This window comes from Diceros bicornis, chromosome 26 (assembly GCF_020826845.1).
Source record: "Diceros bicornis minor isolate mBicDic1 chromosome 26, mDicBic1.mat.cur, whole genome shotgun sequence".
Classification (NCBI taxonomy): domain Eukaryota; kingdom Metazoa; phylum Chordata; class Mammalia; order Perissodactyla; family Rhinocerotidae; genus Diceros; species Diceros bicornis.
This window is the reverse complement of record NC_080765.1, coordinates 34,140,014-34,162,088: the sequence shown is the minus strand read 5'-3', so window position 1 is coordinate 34,162,088 and position 22,075 is coordinate 34,140,014. Positions and strand designations below refer to the sequence as shown.

Here is a 22,075-nt window from a genome sequence, read left to right as displayed (position 1 = left end):
CGCCCATGCAAATAGTTGAGTTTTTCTTAATCATTTTTTGAGAAAATCCAAAATGACAAAAGAACTACTGTGAATGAAGCAGCATTTTTCATTTATACATCACAATAGCCCATATACACATTTGAAAAACTAGATATACTGCTATTTATTCAGCTGACAGAGGATGCTTGGTGCCTAAAAGGAATCAGGCTTCTCAAACAGTTTCATTTCATGAGACAGGTCACAAAACACTCCAGTGTCATCCCCTCAGTGAGATCCCCCCAGCCAGCCTGTTTAAACTTGCCCTATTTTAGTCATTCTGGCAGATCACTCCTTTTTTATTTTCTTCCTAGCCCTCATCATTCCCTGATATTTCTTGTTTTCATATTTATTTGCTTGTCTGGGCCCATCTGCCCCAATAGAATGCAAGCTTCACGAGGGCAGGGAGCTTCTGTGTCTTATTCATCACTGAATCCCCAGCATGAGCACTGTCCTGGGTGTCAAGTACGTTTTCAGTAAATATTTGGTGACTAGTATTTGTTGAAGTCCTCCATACAGGGCTTGGTACACAGTAAGTGCTCATTAAATGTTCACTCTCACCATCACCATCATCACCATCATCACCATCATCATCATCACATCACCATCACCATGACCATCATTGTCATCACCACCATCGTCACTGCTGTCATCGGCACGGTCCTAAACCGATAGCCCCAGGGGCCAGATTGGGCACCACTGACAGACACACGCCATAAACATTTACTTTAAAGACAAAAAACGTCTGCCAAGATAGTCTGAGACTTGGACCTGGGGTGTGTCCCCTTTTCCAACATCACAGCGCTGCAAGGGTAGCAGAAAGTCTGTGAGACCTCAGGGACTCCAAGCCCCGGAACAGAACAAGGTCAGATAATCCCTCCAGCAACGCGGTGGTTTCTGATTTTCTCACGTCCTCTCTCCATCGGGGGTCTCCTCCTGTCCCCATCCCCCGTGCCCCGCCACACACCCTACCCTTGCAAACTGCTGGCGTTTCCTTCTGCACAGCAGGGGCGCCGGGTCCACTTAGGATCTCTGCTTTTCCTTGCTGTCTCCAGATCTTGCAAGTATGCGGTCAGAGGAAAATTATTTGCTACCTAGAGCTCCCTCTGCTGATACGCCGGGTGGACGATTCGCTGGAAAACCCGCAGGTTTCAGAACAGCTGGGCGTCTGGCGCACTTGTCACCTGCCTCTGCCTGTGGTCTGATCAGAGGCTGTTTCCTTCTCTCCGCCGCGGTGGGGCGGGGCGGGGTACAGGTGATGCGTGTCCACGGCCTCATGTGCTCCGGGGTCCCCGGGGGCTTTCGGCATCCCGGATCTTCTGACCCCCAAGAGCTCAGGGATCCTGGTGCTCACCTGCCTGCTCTTGCGGGAGAGACTCGGGGATAGTCGCCGTGGGACCATGTCCTGTGCATAGTTCTCCCACGGACACTCAGACACAGGTGACCGGAGTTGACGATGTCTGTTTGATGCAGAAGTGAAACTAAGGGGAGGTTTTTAATTTTTTAAGAGCAAAGTCAGGGTCAATTTGTAGTCTGGGTAAAAACAGGCTCTAAGAAACCAAAAAGACACAGACACATGATTAGGATTAAGACACATGTATTTGACTAAATGTGAGTCTTCGTCTGAAGTTTATTTAAATTCAGGAAGCATGCCAGGCTCTGGCTCTCTGGTACCTTCTGTCAGGACAGCTTGAGGGAAGGGAGAGCATTTCTCTACAGACCAGCCTGCCAACGCCACCAGGCTAACATTCCTTCAACCCTGCCATCAGCTAGTGCCAGCATCTTATAGGAAATATCTGACACTGTTATATACAATACCCTGATCCCCTGCCCACTCCTCTCCCCAGCAGCCTTAGGACATAGGTATTATTCTTCTTCACCTTCTACAGATGAAAATATTGAGATTCTTAGGACATAGGTAGCCTTAGGACATAGGTATTATTCTTCTTCACCTTCTACAGATGAAAATATTGAGATTCAGTAATGTCAAGCAACTTGCTTAAAATCACACATCTAAAAAGTTGCTGAGATGGTGATGAGTTCCGGGAAGCACTGGGCTCCAAGTCGCCAGCTGTCTTGCTGCTGGAGGAACTCACCAGGCCCATTTCTGCCTGCCCACCTGTGACTGGTGTTCATTCCACCACCACTGCAAAGTGCCAGAGCAGAGCAGAGAATGAGACGAGGTCCTGGCATCTTCTATCAAAACCAAAGACTAGATTTAGTGCTGCTTCCTCCAGGCAGCCTTCCCTGACTACCCTCTTTCCCTCTGATATTTTTGGACACTCATAATTGATGCTGCCCTGCTGTTATTAATAAAACGAATAATACCTAACATTTATCGAACACTCAGTATGTGCCAATCTCTGTAGAAAAAATCTTTACATGGGTGATCTCATTTAATTCTTATAAGAAATCTAGGAGAAAGGCCCTATTATTATCCCCCATTTTATAGATGAGGAAACTGAGGTATAGAGAGGGTAAACAACTGACACTAAAAGTCTCAGTTTAAAGTGGCAGAGCTGGGACTCTGTTTGGCAGTTCCTTGAGGGTGAAGACCCCTTTCCCCATGATTTCCCTTATAGGCCCTCCCTTAGCGCTGGGCACCCCCAGCAGCTCAAAACTACTCGTTGATTGATTTACTCTCCCTTCACTTGAAAATGATGCTTACACAAGATTTGGGGGTAGAGATGGGGAGGGAATCCCACAAATCATTTGGAACTTCTTTAGAGCTCTGGCTCTCAGTTCACACCAGAGTGGGAACCATATTTAAAAGGAAAAATTCCTTAGGGAATCATCTTCATATCTATATCTCGCTTGCCCAGCATGATGCCTGGCGCATAATCGGGTCCAATACATCTGTGTTGAATGACTGAACGAGCTTTAAAAATTCTAAAGAAACTTGCTGCTGTTGCTACAGTTGCTGCTCCAGAGTCTCGGGCAGTTCTTCAGCTCTGTCTTAAACATCAGGCTCCAGGAAGATGCTGGAGGTGCCATCTGGCTGTCTCGGGGCAGGAAGATGATCTTGGCGACCCTAGGAGCTTGCCTTCCCGCTCCTCTACCTCAGATGCTTTTTCATCCCGAAAACCTCACATAAGCTGTTTATGGCACCCATAACCTGCCCGGAGCTTTTAAATCTCTTTCTCGCTTGGCTTTTTATGAGTCAAGATATAAACAACTCTCTCTCTCTCCAGGGACTTGGGGGCATGGATCCTTAACCTCCTCCTTCATTCAGCCTGTGGCCCCTGAGGGAGCTGAACTGGACTGTGGGCCCCCGAGGACTGTGGTTAAATGTGTCATGTGCAGGGAGCAGATAGCATCATTGCTGCTTAGGGGAAAAATGCAGCAGAGACCTTGAAGCAGAGGGGAGGCCGGAGGGCAGGGGTGCCGAGAGGCCCCGGGGCGGCCTCTGCTGGGGTTGGGAAGCTCTGTTTAGACACTGAAGAAGAGCTCTGGGGACATGATATGATGATCTTGGGGACCATCTCACTCAATCCCTCATCTGGCATTAAAGACACTGAAGTCCTGGGAGGGGAGTGACTTGCCCAAGGTCACGTAGCATCATGGTGGCTGCATGGAATAGACAATGGTGGCTGCCTCCCCTGCACCTGTTCCCTCCTTCCCATAAGACCCTGATCCCTACAGAACGTCCAGGAGGTTGCAGGGAAGCTGGCTTCTCCCCAGTGCCAGAGGTGAGGTATGGGGCCTTGGCCAAGCTGATCAGAACATTCTATCTTCCTGTGATTGGTTTAGGGGTGGCTACCAGCTAAAGGTGGTTCAGTCAGAGAGACTCTCTGGACTTTTGAGGAGAATGCTGGGAAATACTGATCCTCCTTCCCCTGGGCTAGAAATGAACAAAAGATACAAGTAGTCTCAGCAACTGATACCAGGCATCTTGTGACACTAACAGAGAGAGGATGAAGCAGACCCCATGAAAGGCAGAAAAGAGAGATGGAAAGGAAAGGAATCCTAGGTCATAGTTTCAAGTTGCTGGATCAAACTTCACCTGATGTCTTTACTCTGGAATGTTCAGTGACATAATCCAGTAAACTCTATTTTTCAGACAGTTAGAATAGATGTTTTATTACTAATAAACAAAATATTCTCAAGTGATAAACAGATGACAGAAGACTCGTGGCCGTAGGAGCTTGTCTCTATCCTTCTATCTCACTGCTGGTTAGGTGGGCTGAGCCCAAAAGCAAGGCCTCTACGCCTGGCCAGGCGGTAGATACTCTGAAGGCTGTGTCTGGTCTGGAGTTTAGCATCCCCACTAGCTGGTATTTTACTCTCCCAGTTCAGCAAAGTGGGTTGGCTATTACATGGGTCCAGAAAGCATTTTCTTGGTGATGACTCTGGCCCCACCCTCATGAACCCAGAACATCTCTAAGGCGATGCCACCTCACAGACAACTACATCTGGCTCCTCCTCTAACCCCCAAACTTGCCCAAGGGGAGACTAAGCCTTACTCACCTTTGCATCCCTGCCCCTGGCCCAGTGCCTGACACAAGTCTGATGTTCATGGACGCTTGTTGAGTGGTTGAAACCATCTTTTTCCCTTCCCGGCTTCCTTCTCTGATGGATCCTCTTTATTCCTCCACTTTCTTCCCCTTGAAAATTAGGCTGAGGTTTAAAAGCATAGTGGACAAGATGCAAAGCCTTCACCCTGAGATCTTGATGCACAAACTGGGGATTTGATCTGGTGTGGTGTTCTCACAGTGCTAAGTCCCATCGTGGACACCCGCTCCCTCCGTCTGCTCCTCATGTGTGCCGTGTATAAAGCCCTGGGCCGGAGGACGAGGGAGGGAAAGACTGAGTCAGAGAAGGCTGGTGATGAAACTCGAGTCTGTTGGGATCGCCAGTCTAAACCCTCACTGACAGAGGAGGAAGTTCAGGCCCAGGGAGGAGTCCTCCTGGCTCAAGGTCACCGGACAGTCCAGCCAGGATGCGAAAACTCCACTTTACAGAGCAGGACCGTTCCCCCAGGAGCTGAGCCCTGCGCAGACAGGAAGGCAGACTTCAGGATGGATGGGAAGAAGGACCGGCTGAAAGGCTCCGGGGCCAGACTTTGGGGCTTGCAGCCTGGGAAGGTCGAGAAACTCCACGGGGTCTCCCTTTCCTCGCTAAAGCACTTGCTTGCCAACTGGGTTTCCAGTCCCTTAGCTTGTGCATCCTTAGGGACCAGAGAAGTGACTCAGTGAAGCGCTTAGTACATCGTTGGCACTAGGGGGTGGGCTGTGATTCAGGAGTCACTCACAGAGACTCCTCCATAGCCTCCTCCCCGCCCCTTCAAGCCAGGGATCCAGGCTGCGTGAGACCCTTCGGCGGCCCTGACACTCCTGAACCGTTTCTCACGTCTCCACCCGCCCAGCAGTCTTTGTGCCCCTGGAAGACCCCTGGCCCGCACACTCCGGGGCGGGGAGCCGGCTCCACTCCGCGCCTCGTGCTTGCTTCCACATGGAAGGCGGGAGCTCAGGACCCCCAGATCCTCCTGACCTCCCCTTGGTCCTGAGCGGGCCCACCCTCCGCCAGAGCTCCCCCCGTTTTTCTGCCTGCGCCTCTTTTTCTCTGTCGCGGGAACTGTCCCCCTTCCCCCCACCTACTCCCGCTCCTGCCTTGGGGTGTCTGTCCTCTCTGCCGGCCCCCACCCCCTTCCTTTCCCTCCTCCTTTCTCCTCCGTCGCTCCGCCCCCAGGCCCCGCCCCGCGCCACCCCGGCCCGCGTCCCCTCGGCCCCTTCGCGGTCAGCCGGCCCCCCGGCCCCGGGAGAGGGTGTGGGGAGGGGAGCCCGGCGGGCAGGCCCCCCCGTCCCCGCGCGCCCTCCCCGCGCGCGCGCCCGGCGCCCCTCCGCGGGCTCGCGCCCCCGCCTCCCGCCTTCCCCTCCTCCTGGTGACGTCCGGGTCCCTGCCCGTCTGAAAACTCCGCGCCGCGGCGGTGGCGGCGGCGGCGGCGGCGAAGGAGGAGGAGGAGGAGGAGCAGCGGCGCGCCGAGGCGGCGGCGGCGGCGGAGCGGGAGCCGAGCGGCAGCCGGCGGCCGCGGGAGGCGCGGGGAGCGCGGGGGCGGCCCGGAGCGCCGGGGTCCCCGCGCCCCGCTCGCCCGCCGCGCTCCGAAGATGGTGGCGGCGCCGTGCGCCCGGAGGCTGGCCCGGCGCTCGCGCTCGGCGCTGCTCGCGGCGCTCACCGTGCTGCTGCTGCAGACGCTGGTCGTGTGGAATTTCAGCAGCCTGGACTCCGGGGCCGGCGAGCGCCGCGGGGGCGCGGCGGCCGGAGGCGCGGAGCAGCCGCCCCCAGCCCCGGCCCCGCGCCGCGAGCGCCGCGACCTGCCCGCCGAGCCGGCCGCAGCCCGAGGAGGCGGCGGCGGAGGACGGGGGCCCCCGGCGCGCGCGCGGGGAGGCGGCCCCGGAGAGCCCCGGGCGCAGCGGCCGGCCAGCCGGGGGGCACTGCCCGCGCGGGCGCTGGTAAGATGCCCTGTCGCCTCGCGTCCTGCAGGGAGGGAGGAGGGCGGGAGGGAGGCAGCCCACACCCCACGCCCCCCAGCCCTTGAACCCCAGTCTCCAGACTGGGACTCCCCAAGCCTGCTGGCTCCGCATCTCTTCCCCCGGAAGCCGGGGTGGGGTCCCTGCCAAGGCTCAGGGGCGGTGGGCTGCCCCATCCGCACTCTGAGGACTGCCCCCTTGGGGTCTGGGGAAGTTATCTCCGGAGGAGGCGCTCTGGGGGAGGCTGGGTTCCTGTTGCCCCTCACTCTTGCTGGCGCCCTGACTTGCTCCATGCATGTGGCTGTCGGTGGCTCGCTCCCTGTCTGAGTGCGTGGATCGCGCCGGGCATCCTCGGCCGCTGCTCATGGGTGGTGCTCGCAGCATCTCTGGTTTTCGCCGAGCCAGGTGCAGACAACTCCGTCCCCTGCTTGCAGCCTGGTTGTCTTTGCTTGGCCTCAGAGGGGGTCTGGGATCGGTGTCCCAAGTCTCCAACCGTGTCCCTGAATCAAGACTCAGTCTTGGGTGCCTAGTCTTACTTTGGGTCTCAGGTCACCCATCCCTAGATGTCTGCGGTCTCCTGTTCTACCTTCTCGAGACATCTCTAACCTTGCCCTCTCCCGGTGCCCTCTCCGACTTTCTTTACCCTTCTCCTCGTTGGTTGTCTCTGGCTGTCTGTCTTGTGTGTAGCTGATTCCTGTCACCAGCCGTGTGTCTGACCACACCATCACGACTTTGGCTCCTGTGGGTTTTCTTTGCCCTTCTTTGGTGTGAACAGTCTGGGCTCTGAAACTGTTCCTTCCATAGAGCTGGGGCCATCTGGGTGTCTTCCTGTCCCCAACTTCTCCAGGGATGCTTTTCATGCCTTTTTTTGGGCGGCCTTGCTGAGCCCACTGAGCTAGGAGCACACAGGACAGGAGGTCACAGTCCCCAGCGCTGGGCCAGGGTCTCAGCACTCTGTGATATGAGTGTCTGTCTTAAGGCATAATGATGTGCTGAGTATCTGTCTGTGTCTTCATTATACCACTTGCCTATAGGGATTCTCCCAACCCTTGGGGGACGTTAGACACCAGGGAGTAGTTTCAGGATCCTTAAGCACTGAATGCATGTCTCTGTCACTTGTCACTTTGGGAGCCCTCGCTGAAGGCTGCCTTCGGACACAGCGTGATGCCTTTTGATCTGTTCAAGTTCTTTGGAGTCCCCGGGTTGCCGGAGTACGACTCTTTGTGCCTGTGGGCTGAGCCAGCCCCAAGACGTGATGCGATGGCATTTCACGTTGCTGGCTGGTCTGTGTGGGTAGTGGAGAGACGTCTTTCCCCCCTTTGTGGGGAGGAGAGTGGAGTGAGATTCCTAATGGAGAACTAGAACATTCCCAAAGTCCTGCGGCCTCTTATTCATAGCAAAGGGTACTCCCAGACATGCCTTTGAACTCCTGGAGTGGATAGTGATGTGTGTGGGCAGAAATGCAATTAGAAGTTCTTTCTGGATTTGGAGCCCTACTGGGGGGTGGGACATGCGCTGCTGATCCAGTGTGGGAACACATAGGGTGGACGGGGGGGCATGGGACTTACCGTATCCTTTGCATCTGGGCTTCAGACGGGCGTCAGGAGGTGCCTTTTGGGTGCAGATTCCACCTGTTGAAACAAGTGGAGAAGGAAGGAGGCCTGGCTGGCTGATTTCTTCCTGAGTCCCTGGCATTTTGAGTACTCTGTCCACACTCCCTCTGTGTGTGTTCAGTTCAGTGTCTTATTCTCTCACCTCCCAGTTCAGCCACAGAGAGGTTTGCAATTGGGAACGTGGGTGTGAGCAAGCCATTTTTCCTTTTGTATTCTTGTTGGAGTTCCAGGTCCAGTCACAGAGTTGCTTTGCTTTCCTGAAACTCTGCTTTCGTAATGTTCAGGTTCAGTTAACTGTCCCCCAACCCGCATCTCCCACGGTCTCCATTTCTTTACCTTCCGATATAGACATACGCTAGGAATTTTTTCTTTTGTCTATCGGCGTCCCTTCTTTGTGGTTGTCTACCATGCTGCTGTTCACTGTTGTATCTCCTGGATTTGTATTTTATTTTATCTGCTTGTCCGACTCCTCTCTTTTCCCTCTCCCCACATCTACCCCTCTGCTCTACTAGATCCTGAAATCACAGCGCAGACATGCTGGGTAAGAGTAGGGGTCTGTCCTCCTCTAGCTGTGCCCACCCAGCCCCTGTCCTTCCACGGAGCTCAAGGAGACCAGAAGGGGGCAGGCTGTTCCCAAAGTCTGGTGTCGCCTGAGCTTGGGTTGCAGGCTCAGAGAGGACCAGACCATTTTGCAAGCCACTGAAGCCCCTGCAACAGGTGGTTTGTTTGCAGACCCTGGTGGGGGAGGGGGCTGCCGGCATGATGCTTTGGAGGGAGATTCAGGAGTGGGACATTACAGAAAGCTTCCCTGTGGTTTTCCACATGGCTCTCGTAAAGAGCTGGTCAGGTACGTGCCTGGAAGATGATGCTTCGTCTGTGTGCTCTGTTGCGGGCGGGAGTGGGGTGGAGTGGGCAGTTGTGGTTCTCGCATGCAAAGGGAATCTGTGGCCCTGGTGGCAGTGGTGGGTGTGTCCCAGAGTGTCAGGCAGGCACTGTGTACAGAGCATTTTCCAAACCAGACCTCGCTGCTTCCTTGTGCCCACCCTCCCAAGGCTTGTGCGCTAGCTCCTTTTGTGTTTGGGGAGCTGCATCCCAGTGGAAGGACCTGATTGTATTTTTGCTGCATTTTAAGAAGCCAAGAAGAAACACCCAGTTTCTCAAGCAGACGGAGTCAGACAGCATGAGGATGAAGGCAAGATGGGCAGATCCATAAAAGATTTGCAAGCTCCCCTTTTCCTCTCAGCCTCTTTCAAAGCTCTTAAAATATTAGAATTATTGGGTGGATTGCAGATGAGTTTTGTGGCTGTGACACTGGTTCTTTCACTGGGTATCCAGTAAGCTGTGGATTGTGCTGTCATCTCTGAATTTAAGAAACTGATGGGCTCACTTATAAAGGGAGGGGAAACATTGGGGAGGGCGTCAAAAAGATCACAGCACAGGTTCTGAATAAGATTTTGAAGAAAATGAAAGAGAGCTATGTGTGTTAATGTAACGAATGTTTATTGATCTGCTTGAACTCCTTGTACTTATTGCCTGTGCCCTTAAATAAACTGATCTTAGTAAGTTTCATTTAAGAAACCTAAGTTTCTACTGCCCTTACACACAAACACACACACACATAAAGTAGAATAGTGTGTCTGTACTGTCTGACTCCTTTGAAATGTTGATTTTTCGGCAGAAATTCCTCATACTTCACATTACTCAGATAACTCAGGACTTTTTCAGACATCGGCAGTGACTTTGAAAAATTGGTTCACTGTATCCAGATTGCCTCTGGTTCTAACAGGCTCAGAGGCATAGCTTTTCTTTCTATCCAAATGTTTTGAGACCAGAGAGAACAGAGGGTATTTTATTGATGGTCGTTTTTTTTACACCCTCAATGGAGTTTTATTTTGCTTCTGCAATGCATTACACTTTGTGTACAGAAATATGCATCATTGAACAATATTTATCTTACTGCGGATGTTGCCATCTGCTTAATCATATACTGGAAAATGTTAAATAAAATAGATAAATAAAAGTAGAAATATGCATAGGTATATATATGTAATTTTATATATATGTATATAAATTTTGTGTGTGTGTGTGTGTATATATATATATATATATGTATATATATATTCACTTTCCTTCCAGTCTTATTACACTTTAGACATTCTCTCTAGTTTGTCAGATTTTTTTTTTAATCTTCCAGAAGGTTGAGTGGCAAATGCTTGCTATTTTGCAAATAAGAAGCCAAGGCAAAAGTTCCTGTTCGCTGGGGTTTTTTCAGCTTTGATCCATGGTCTTAATAGAAAAGAAAATTTGGTGTCTTGAGCTAGACCAGATACCTGACATCTGTGTGTGTGTGTTTGTGTATTTTCCCCAGAAAACAAAATATACTTAAGGATATCTCTGTGGTAAAGGTCTGCCCTCCTACCCAGAGCTATTTATAACTGGTGGGGCCATAAATCTCCCTGCAGAAAGGCTGAAATGCACAGTGCCCACGTAACAGGACAGCATGGGTAAGGGCTGACTGCGTCTCTATCTTTTGGTTAATGCTGCCCTAAGAGTTGTCACTTACGGTAACTCCCCCTTTTTTTTTCTTTTGCTTCTCCTCCTTTCTATTGACCCTGGTCTCCATCTATCAGAAACAAAGAGGAAATTCTTTGGGGAAAATAAAAAGTAAATAAAACACAAACTCCATCCCAACAAAACCCAAGTTCAAAGGAAGGGGTGTGGGTACAGGAGAAGAAGTCACAGGAGACCGTGTGCCAGGCCCCAGCGCAAATGAAAGAGACCTCCATTACATATCCTGGAGTCTGACACACCTGAGTTCCAATCCTGGCTCTGCTGTTTGCCATCTCCCTGATCTTGGGCAAGTCATTCTAATTTTGTTCCTCTGTAAATTGGGGTGACCTCATAGGGTTGTGTGAGAAGGAAATGTAATAATACGTGTGAACCGATTTGTGCCTGGCACATAAGAAATGCTCAAATGTGAGCTGTTGTTCTTAAAAAGAAATTCTTAGTATGTTTGAAAATAAGCAATTTTGTCCAATTATGCATTTACACAAAGTAGAGTTTGAGTGAAATCCAAGACGGTCGAATGCATCCAGCCCCTTCTGTGTGTGCCAGCCTCAGAGCAGGATGGAATGTGCTCGAGGAAGGAGTAATAACGTTTATTGAGCGCCAGCTGTATGCCAAGCAAACTTTAGTTGTTTTGCATACATTCTATTATTAAACGCTCACCACAAAAAAATAATAATTCAAGGTGTAAGAAGGAGTTACCCAACTCATGGGAAATTGAAACTAAGGACACCAGGCTAGAAATTGCCAGCCTTATGAGTGCCAGTTATGTGGCAGGAATAATGAGGGCTTTGCAAACATTACCTGTCTGTCTCAGTGAGTCTTCCTGACTCTGTGCGATAGGACTGTTGCTGTCCCCATGTCACAAATGAGGAAACTGAGACCCAGAGAGCTGAAGCAGCTTGCTCCCTAAGATTACCATCCTGAGGAATAGCAGACCTGAGATCCAGACCCAGGCCTGCCCCAGTCCAATTGATTTCTGAGTGCCTTGTCTGTGTAGTTCTTTGAAAAACCCTAAATGCAGCCAAATCATTCCTGAACATCTTTATACCACTTTTCTCACTTATTGTTGCAGATTCCTAAAAAGGTGCCAGCCCTAGAGAAGGAGCAGATAGGCAGTTTTCATTGAATCAGACCCCTAACTAATGAGACAAATAGAAGGATGATAATAATAATAATAATACCGAGATGGCAGTTATGATGTTTCAGGTACTGTTTTAAGTCCTTTGTATGTATTAACTCATTTACTCCTGCAGGGCGGGTCGCAACAGTCGTGATGCTCATGTCTCGCCAGGCCCTGTTCCAGGTGTTTCAAGAATGTTAACTCATGTAACCCTCATCGTATGTGAGGAAGCCGAGGTATTGGGAGCCTAAGCATCGTTCCCAGGGTCCACGGTTCTGAATGGCAGAGCCGGGGTTTGAACCTGGGCTGTCCATGCTCTTAACTGCTCTGCTCTACAGCCCCTCTCTTATAAGTGTCTTGTGGAAGTCCCCACCTTGGAACCACAGAACTCGTTTAAGGAGGCACATGGGTGATTGATTTGGTCGTAATGCCCAGCCCCAAGGACATTTTATGGTTCTGGAAAAGATGGTGTCACCCTAGAGTGAAATATGCATCGTGCCCACCGGGGATGATGGGCAGGAGGAAGGAGTTTTGAATTCAGCTCCCCCTAGCCAGGGGAGGAGGGGGAGAGGGTAACATGCAAGGTTCCTTGGCCGGTGGAGACAGCCTTTCATTCATCAGCGGCCGGCTTCCTGCTGCTCAGCTCACCCGGCTGAACGGCTCTATGGGCTGAACGGCTCTATGATTCTCTCCGGAGGAGCCCACGACTTGGCCCAAGAGCCTGGCGAGGCAGCTAGGTATCTCGAAGAACACGCAGCCTGGTTGTCTTGTGGGCACTTCCTTCCTTCCGCCTGCAACAGAAACGACCCGTTTGCCCACAGATACTCATCAGGTTGTTTGCCTCTGATCCTTGTGGTCGGGGTGCCCCCTCCCCCACTGGAAGCCAGAGACTTTACAAAGAAGGTGGCAGGGCCGGGGGCCGGGTCTGTGTGTCATCTTAACCCCTTCAACGCTATAGGGAGCGGGGATACTGGCATTATTAGTCTCAGGGCCTGGGACCCAGACACCTAGCCGGATGGGGAAGGGATGGCACCCTAAGGCCATTCTAAAGTCTTTTTCTGGGGGAAGATCTCCCTCTTCAGGGCCCTCTGAGGGCAACTAAAATAGATTTGTTCTGTCCCGGGTCTGGTGTGTCCCAGCCAGGTGACTGCTGGCTTATCTGGGCATCTAATCCAGGCTAATGTGTCCCTGGATGCTAATGACAAGCATTTCTCCTCCCAGGGAATCCGTTGCTGTAATCCTTGGCCTGGAGGCACGTTGTTTAAACCCACAAGAGTCGAGTTTACGGGGCAGAGAGATTGGTGCAAAGGTCCCCTAGCCAAGGGGTACAGACGTTGTAACTGTGTACTAATGATGATGGTGAGGGGATGAGCATTTCTCTGCGTTGAGTGTTTACCTTGCACTAGACACTGTGGAAGTACTGAAAAGACGAGATCTTATTGAATCCTTACAACATCCTGCAAATTAATGGCTATTAGTCTCATCTCTGTTTTACTGATTATAAATAATAAAAATTAAGGCAATAAATTGGATGAAAGTTAAACAGCTGAGAAGTGGCCAGACTAGGAATTGAAGGTTGGTGGTGACTCCAAAGACTGGGTTCTTAGTTTTGACCCGATTCAGAGTCAGTAAGTCCTTTGTCCCTCCCTCGCTCCCCTCCCTCCCATCCATTCATGCATGCTTCCATCTACCCGTGCATCCATCTATCTGTGCATACATGCATCCATCTGTCTATGCAGGTGTGCATGTGTGCAGCCATCTATCTATGCAAGCATGGGTTCATCCGTCCACCCACCCATCCTCCACTCCAACAGTTAGAGCATGCCAGGCACTGTGCCCAGCACTGGAACTGCCTTTGTGAACAGGACAGGTGTGCTCCCTGCCGTTGGGGAGAACCAGTCCAGCAGGCAAGGGTTAGGGCCACTGCTGATAAATGGCCTATCAACAGCTGTTCCTCCCATGCCCTAGCCCAGTTCATTGCTGATCCCCTTCCCCATGGTGGTCTCTCGGACACAAGACGAAGGTGTCCTCTGGACAGGTGGGGGCCAGGATTATGTGATTCAGGGCCCTTTGGAAACCCCAAACTGCCAGACATGAGGCCTAGACTGCTCCACTCATGGGGTTCAAGCTCTTCTTATAGCTGACTAAGGAGCCCAGAGATGAGCATTGAGCTGCCCCAGGTTTGCAAGTTGAGCAGGTGGTCAGGTGCTGCGGGGCCTGGGAGGCTTGTCATGTGATGTTTAGGATGGGGTGGGGGCAGTGCCCTGACGCCAGGGGTTCATAGCCGAGCTCGGCCGTTCGTATCTGTGTGACCTGGACACGTTATGTCACCTCTCAGGGGCTCAGTTTCCTCATTTGCAATGCAAGAGCCATGCAGGCATCGACCTGGAAGGCCTGGTGATTCGGCATGGCTCTCTGGCCCATGGTCAGTGCTCCCATCTTCTTTTCTGATACAGCGTCATCATGAGAGATGTTTGCAAGAGAGGCCCTCACATTCATGGCCCATGGGTAGGTTTTGTTTGGTTCACATGGTATGTTAAAATACTAAGGCACTGAAATTTAAGGATTAGGATTTGCTGTAAGAGTGTGGAATTTTGGAATGCCTTTAAAAAGTCACAAGATCTGGCAGCATTGGGTGCACGTTCTTTCTTGTTTTCAACTGGCCAAGCTGAAGGGGGGCTTCCTCAAGACCCTCCAGGCTCCCAAGAGCCCCCGAAGATCTCTTCTTTCACTGTGATACCTGACTGGCCCCTTTAAACTGTCGAGTTTGCAACCTCTGATCGGAAGGTCTCCGCGTTCACTGTGCCGAGCTAAAAATAAGTATCGGCCTTTCAATTGTGGTCACCTTTCAATTATCCCCGTGTGGTTTGTTCACAGCACTTATTTTCCTCCGCTGCCTTTGCCTTCCCCTGGGCACGGCGGAGGTTTCCTTCCTCCTTCCCTGTTGGTGTATACCCAGAATATGCAAAGTCTTAGAAGCGTTAGGCCACTGCGAAGCCATTGTCCTCAGCAAAAATAGAATCCTGCATTCTACAATTTGGTAAACTGGTTTCCCCTTTGTTGGGGGTAAATGTAATATGCTATTTTGAACCGTCTGCCTTCCCTTTTCTGTGCTCCCCACAACCTTGTCCCCCAATAACGTGTTGGGACGTTGAGAGTTGTCAGCTGGCGGGGGCAGGTGAAGTGGAACATTCCGGAGCACCTTGGCTTGGGTTCCGACTCTGTCAGGGGTGAGTTGTGACTTTCATCTGCTTGTGTCTTTTTGACACTCCTGGGAGATGATGCTAATAAGCCCCACCCCCCTCACTAGGTTGTGAGGATCTAATTCGGTAACTATATGAGAAAGTGCTTTGAGGCTCAGAAGACCCTGTATGAATGTGAGATGAGGTCCCATCTTAGAGCAGAAGGATGTGAGGGCGTTCACACCAGTGGGCTGTGCTCCCTCACATCGTCTTGTAATCCCTGGCGGACAAGGAGCGAATGAATGAGTGAAATCCACTAGAGGTTTCCCACCAACCCATCTCTGCCCATTGATTCAACAGATAGTGCTTGAGAGCTTGCTGTGTGCCAGACATTGTGCAAGTACGGGAGAGACGGCTGCGCCCCTGCCCTCAGCAGGTTTATGGTCTTGGGGGCAGGATGACCCCCAAACAAAGCAAACAGAAACATTTTAAAAAGTTATATAGTTACAAGCACAAGGACGGAAACAGTTGGGGTGCTGAGACAAAATAAGAGGCTGTGGGTGAGGATTTATTTTGGATGGGGTGGATTAATTTTATTTATTTTTTGTTGAGGACTTATTTTGGATGGACACCTTTTGCCAGAGTAGCTCCAGCCTGACCCCCGGAATCCCAAGTGTGGTACACACCCCAATTCTGACACGCCAGTGATTGAAGGTGCTACGTAGGCAAATGGTCTTTATTATTGCAGCTTTTACTAAAGAGTTTCTATTCATATCTGTACAAAATTTATTCAGTTGTTAAATTTTGCACATAGTCTTTTAGATGCTTTTTTTTTCTTTTTTTGCTGAGGAAGATTAGCCCTGAGCTAACAGCTGTGTCCATCTTTCTCTCTCTTGTTTGGGGGATGCTGCCACAGCATGACTTGATGAGCGGCACGCAGATCTGCGCCCGGGATCCGAACCCGCGAACCCCGGGCCGCCGGAGCAGAGCGTGCCAACTCAACCACTACGCCACCGGGCCGGCCCCCTAGATTTTTTTTTTTTAACCGAAACGTACTATATATACCAAAGTGCACATTCTTCTAAACGTACAGCTCGATGAATTTTTGCAAACAACACACGCAAGTAACCCACAGCCAGACCAAGACTCAGGACATCCAAGACCAGATGCACCCCTCCCCTCTTCTTGGGTGAATATTTTTAAAAATTGTAATAGCTGTGTATTTCTTTAAATGTTCATTAGGGGAAATATATAAATATAACTAGTCAAAATGATAGCTTCAGAGCTCTTATTGCCTAGCATGTGGGTAAAGTGGAATTTAAATATAAGAAGTTACTTAACGTAATGAAAATGTATAAGTAATAGTACCAAACCCTAATTCTGATCCTAATCCTGACCTTGACTTGGATGGTGAATGACTGTCAAGGAGATGCTGGAATGACCAAGGTTCGGTCAACGTTAGCTTAACCAGTTGGAAGATACCTTGCTTCTCGGGTAAACAGTGGTGCTGTTTTGTTCTGAAGTTCAAGTGGAAAAGATTAAAGTTAGACATGCTGAGGAACTGTGCTCTGGGTTGGTTTGAGTGGAAGTCCCCGTCGTGGGCCCTCTCTGATGTTCTCTGGTGCTGTCTGCGTTGCTCCTACAGTTACGGGGCTCCCCAAGCCAGTCTTCTGAACTGGGATCTGACCCTTCATGCGCATCTCTTGGCTTCATGCTGAGCATTCGTTGCACATTGACTGTACTTGAGTCCCCCGTGTGTAGGACATGGAATTAGCCATGATGAAGGCGTCCCCAAATGAGCCCGTAATGACTACATTAACTTACCCCTGAGCTGAGACTCTCCTATTCAGAACCAGGACCACAGAACCACAGTACAACTCGAACAGCAATTCAAAAGGGCAGTGGAGATGACTAGTCATTTTGTAATGAGCAAGGGAAGAAGCAATAAAAACAGAGCCCAAGGACGGCGTGATAATTTCACAAAGTCTTAGCACTCAACCAGACTCACGTTAATAAAATAAACAAATGTTTTTGGTAATGGAGAGCTAATGTATACGTTATTTAAGGATAGTATTAAGACCAGATTAGATGGGTCAAGTAATACAGTGGTTACCTCATTAAGCATCCTCTCTTTGGGGTTTTTTTCTTCTTTCCTTGTGAAATGGGGCTTTATTAATTAGAGATGTAGTAGGAAATATTTGTTTTCCCAGACGAGTGGCTGTCTTCTGTTTTATTTTTTAATGTAGGGCCATGCTTTGCAGATGCTCTGCTTGAAATAAAAGCGTATTCATTGTCTCTCTCTCTTTTATCCCCAGCTCAGAAGGGGCAGCTGTTATAAAAGATACAAACAGAGAACCCCATTTGCTTGTCATCAGGCTTCACAGAAGATTCCATTGCTGATGTAAAATGCCCTCATTCCCTGCTTTTTCTCGTGGTCCTCTCAAGGAATAGTTTTTGAATTGTTCATCTGATTCCCTCTTGTTTAGAAGATGAGGCGATGACAGAGAAGAGGGTGGAGATGACCTCAGGGAGGGTGTGAAGGGAGAAACTGGACGGTTTGCAATGGGCGTGGACTTGATTCTTAACTCTTCTTAGGTCCAGGGCCTGACTGCTGTTTTGGCTTTCTTTTAGGGTAAAAAAAAAAATCACGTGGAGAAAACAAACTCGTTATTGGAGTGAGCAGGTGGTATAAACTCCCAACTAAAACGGACCCTGGAAAGTACTGACAAAGTACACCTGGCTCTCTTTGGGTCTGGTCTGGGCTGGAGATGGAATCATGGCAGCAAAGAGTTGTTTTTTCCTTCATCTTTTTTTTTTTAATTAAAAAAAAATTTTTAATTACGGGCCAACATTTAAAAATCAGTGATTTCAAATAAAAATCTAATTTGGAGTTCCTGTTAAAAAATTTGGGGGCTGGCCCCGTGGCCTAGTGGTTGAGTTTGATGCGCTCTGCTTCAGCTGCCTGGGTTCACAGGTTTGGATCCCGGGCGTGGACCTACACCACTCATCAGCCGTGCTGTGGTGGTGACCCACGTACAAAGTAGGGGAAGATTGGCACAGATGTGAGCTCAAGGCTGATCTTCCTCAAGAAAAAAAAAAACAAGGAAGATTGGCAACAGATGTTAGCTGGACGAATCTTCATCAGCAAAAAAAAAAAAGGAAAAGAAAAGAAATAGAAATTCTGGCCTGTAGTCCCAAAGAAATAACAATTTGAGAGAGAGGAGAAGATGTGGCTGCCCCTCTACGTGGGACTCCACTTTCCACTTTGCCAGGGGGCTCGCCATTCTGCTTTGCTTATTTGTGTTACCTGCAAGACCACTGTTGGGATTTGAGTTTACAACTCTCAAATTAATGATAATAATAATAGTAATAATAATTGCTATTATCTATTAAATTTCCCCTCTGTGCCAGGCATCTCATGGATTATCTCATTTAATCATTAGGACAACCTGATGCTATTATTCCCACTCACAGATGAGGAAACTGAGCTGTAGAGCGAGTAAGGAATTACCTGAAGTCACAGAGTAAGACTTGGAGTTTGGACTCAGGCATTGTGGCCTGTGTGTCAGATCCCCGTGTGCTGCATGGAATGTTTTAACAAAGTGATTCCGGTTACGAATTCTTCAGAATGGCTCTGCAAGAAGGTTGGCACCGTTTGCCCATTGCGTGCATGGAACCACTGAGACCCAGCAGTGAATGGGTCACCCAAGGTCAAACCATGATGTAAAATGCAGAACATGACTCCCTCTCTAAAGAGAGGACGGGCATGAAAATGACCGTAGATTTGGGCACTGGTGAAGCCGGCAGTCTGGCTGGAGTGGAAGGCCCCTCCCCAAGGTTCCCACTATCCTCGCACACACAGAAGGGCAGGGGTGGCAGCATTCGCCCTCTGTCTATGCAGTCTTGCAGCAGCGAGGTAGCGTCTACAGGGTAATATTTTGATACATTGCTGATTTGTATTAAAATAATAATTACTGCAATAATTACAAGCACGGATTTCAGTGAGACTCAGCTGCTGACTGTGAGAAAAAATAATTAACTGCATATTCTCTCGGAATCAAATGGAAGCCAGGCCTGGCCTTTCTGCTTTGTGTGGGTCCAGTGCACGTCTTGCTGCAGGTTGAAGGCCACGTGTTTGGCCAGATGCTGTTTATGTTAACAGTATTCATTGATGGCAGATTTCCATGTGAGGGGAGCTGGTAATCGGGCAAGCGCCATCTTTTCCCACAAATACTGAGGAAATCAACCTGACCGGAGTCTAATGGGAGCACCATCCCTTATACCATGAAATGCATCTCACCCTAGAAGCAAATGCAATAACCGCTAGAGGAAAAACGATTTAAGTCTGCCTTTTATTATTAAATATTATAATTATTATTAAATACTCTAGCATTGGCCAATACCTGACCATAGTGAAGGATTCCTAGCTAATTTCCTGAGATGGCTGTGATACTCTTTACACTTCTATTGTTGAAGCCGATTGAATGGTCCTGTCTTGATTTAACAGCTTGCTAAATTTCGCTTGAAATAGAACATACATACAGAAAAGTGCATAAACCATGAATGCACAGTAACCAGCACCTAAATCCAGAGCCCAGAGCATTATGGCTCACCCTGCCTCCCCAGGATCCTTTGTAATTCCTACTTCAAGTCCCCATGTCTCCAAGGGTAACCTTTGTCATGACTTCTGATCCCTTCGGTTACCTTTGCCCCTTTTTAGACATGAAATCAGCCTCTGTATTCCTTTGTGCCTGGTTTGTTTTGCTCAGCACCATGTGAGATTAGACTGATTATATGAGATTATATCAGGGTTTGGCAGACTCCAGCCCGAGGGCCAAATCTGGCCGTTGTCTGTTTTCAGGTGGCTTGTGAGCTAAGACTGGGTTTCACCTTTTTAAATGATCGGGGAAAAAATCAAAACAATATTTTGTGACGTGAAAATTTTATGAAATTTTAATTTCAGTGTGTGCAAATGAAGCTTTATTGAAACAGCCTCGCCCATTTGTTTACCTAGTGACTATGGCTTCTCTTGCCCTATCCTGACAGAGTTGAGAGTCTCCACAAAGATCATGTGGCCCGCAAAGCCTGAGATATTTACAGTCTGGCCCTTTACAAAAAAACTTGCTGACCCTGTATCTGTATTGTTTCATGTAATTGTAATTGATCATTCACATTGCTGTATAGTATTTCACTGTGGAATATACCACAACCTACATATCCATTCTGTCTGTGGGCCTCTGGGAAGGGGGCCATTACAAAGAGTGCTGCTGTGAACAGTCTTGTGCCTGTTTTTTGTAAACGTTCCTGTTGGGTATATACCTGGGAGAGGAATTGATTTAACCACTGTTGTTGTTTTAAATGTTATTTGACAAGTGTATTTTAATTTGGAAGTCTTACCTTTCAGACCAGGGAGTGAAGCTTAGTGATACTGTTTCATGTGATGAAACTCTGGAATGAGGCTTACTTTCCAAAAAGTGGTTAGTCTTGCAAAATTGATTACTGTTCCTCCGTCTCAGTACCTTCAAGGATGTTGGGAACGTGCCTGATGCTAACTGCTGTAGTCGCTTTTGGGACTGGTGCCATCATTTAATTTCCTAAACCGAAGCCACATTGTCCAAAGGACTCTTATCTTTATGCGGCAAAACAGGTCTGGCAGAATTAGGCGAGGTTTTTCCATGTCACTTTCTGCCTTGATTGACTTGTGTTTGTCTCCGGCTGCTCTGGTTTTCTTGCTGGGAAGCAGATGAATACGGCTCTGTGTCCCCAATTAGATCTCCAGCCTACAGTAGCATGTGCCACTTTACATTGAAACACTGTGCTGGAATGTCCCTTCGGGGCCTGCGTGTGTGGCACTTGGTCACAGCCTCGGAGCTCAGAGATTCCCCGCAAGGAGCTGCCTTCGTGTGCGTTGTCAGTGTAGTTTAGCAACGTGGGTCCTCCATCAGCTCCTGGACACTGGTCCCTTTCCATCTGCCGTCCCACTTTTACAGGCAGGGACACTGACACGCTGGGAGAAGAGCGTCAGGATTCCCTAGGATCCACCGTCTTTCAGGTTTGCTTGGCCCTGCCTGAGAAATGACTTAATATTCTTTCTGGGGCTTGTCAAAGAGTCGTGTCAGCTTCCTTTTCTAGCCAGCCTGCTTTACCAGGAGTAAAGTCCTGCTGGTTTTAGGAGCCTGCCTGAGGGTTGTGCCTTGTGCAATGAACAGACTTAAGGAATGTCGCAAGAGAAGGCGTTCAGCTGCTGTTTGCTTATTTATTTTGGAAGAAAGTTGGATTCAGGGGTGAAAGGATTAGTGGGGTTGAAACTCGGTCTCAGCTGAAACGTAATGTTATCTGACTCAGTCTCTGGCAGCCTCAGTTTTCGTCATTAAAATGGGGCTGCAGAGCTCCAGTGCTATGGTGGGTTTGCCTCCTGGGTGTGGAATTCCTAGATCTGAGAAACTTAATCCTTAAATTCTGGTGGTTGCTCCTCCCACATCTCCTCCCTGATGGTTTGTTTACTTTCTTTATTTGGATGTTTGCTTTTAAAAAGATACAACTTTTTTGGTAAGTATTCTTTGGAACTCTTACAAAGGGTTATATGTGTGTGTGTGTGTCTACATTCTAGAGGATGGCTTTTTCTTTTTAGTTTCTAGGTGTTCTAAGAAATCTTAACTAAAATTGATAATTAATTTGTTTCAAAAGAAACCTAATAGATTTCAAAAGTGGAAATCTTCTAGGACTCATTCGTAAAACAATAAGATATATGAAAAATTAGCCCCTACAAGGCAATCACTTAGAAATGTAAACAAACAAACCACTCCTAAATAACTCTTAAATCAAAGAAGAAATCAAACTTGGACTTTCAGATTATAGGGTGATTAATGAAAATGAGAGTACCTTGTATCAAAACCTATGGGATGAGGCTAAAACTGTGCCTAGAGGAAAATTAATAGCCTGTTTTAAAGGCACTGTGGCTTTCATATTAAACACACAAGATTAAAATGATTAAAATGAGTCCAATTTTTATTTTTAAAAAAATCATTGAGAATAAACTGAAAGAAAGTAGGAAAGGGGCATAAGTAAGAATAAAAACAGAAATTCATGAAACAGAACACAAACAGG

At 48.8% G+C, this 22,075-nt stretch overlaps 1 protein-coding gene across 2 annotated transcripts in view; it reads left to right on the top strand.

The window, feature by feature from the left end:
• The first annotated feature begins 5,956 nt into the window (after positions 1-5,956).
• XYLT1 (xylosyltransferase 1) overlaps positions 5,957-22,075 on the top strand; it is a 301,551-nt gene continuing 285,432 nt past the window's right edge. Inside the window, exon 1 of one of the 2 annotated variants that reach the window (XM_058569969.1) lies at positions 5,957-6,467. In XM_058569969.1, the coding sequence (XP_058425952.1) occupies positions 6,123-6,467 (345 nt within the window). In that variant the 5' untranslated portion in view covers positions 5,957-6,122. The remainder of the gene's footprint in view (positions 6,468-22,075) is intronic. The other variant, XM_058569968.1, reaches the window with a different exon arrangement.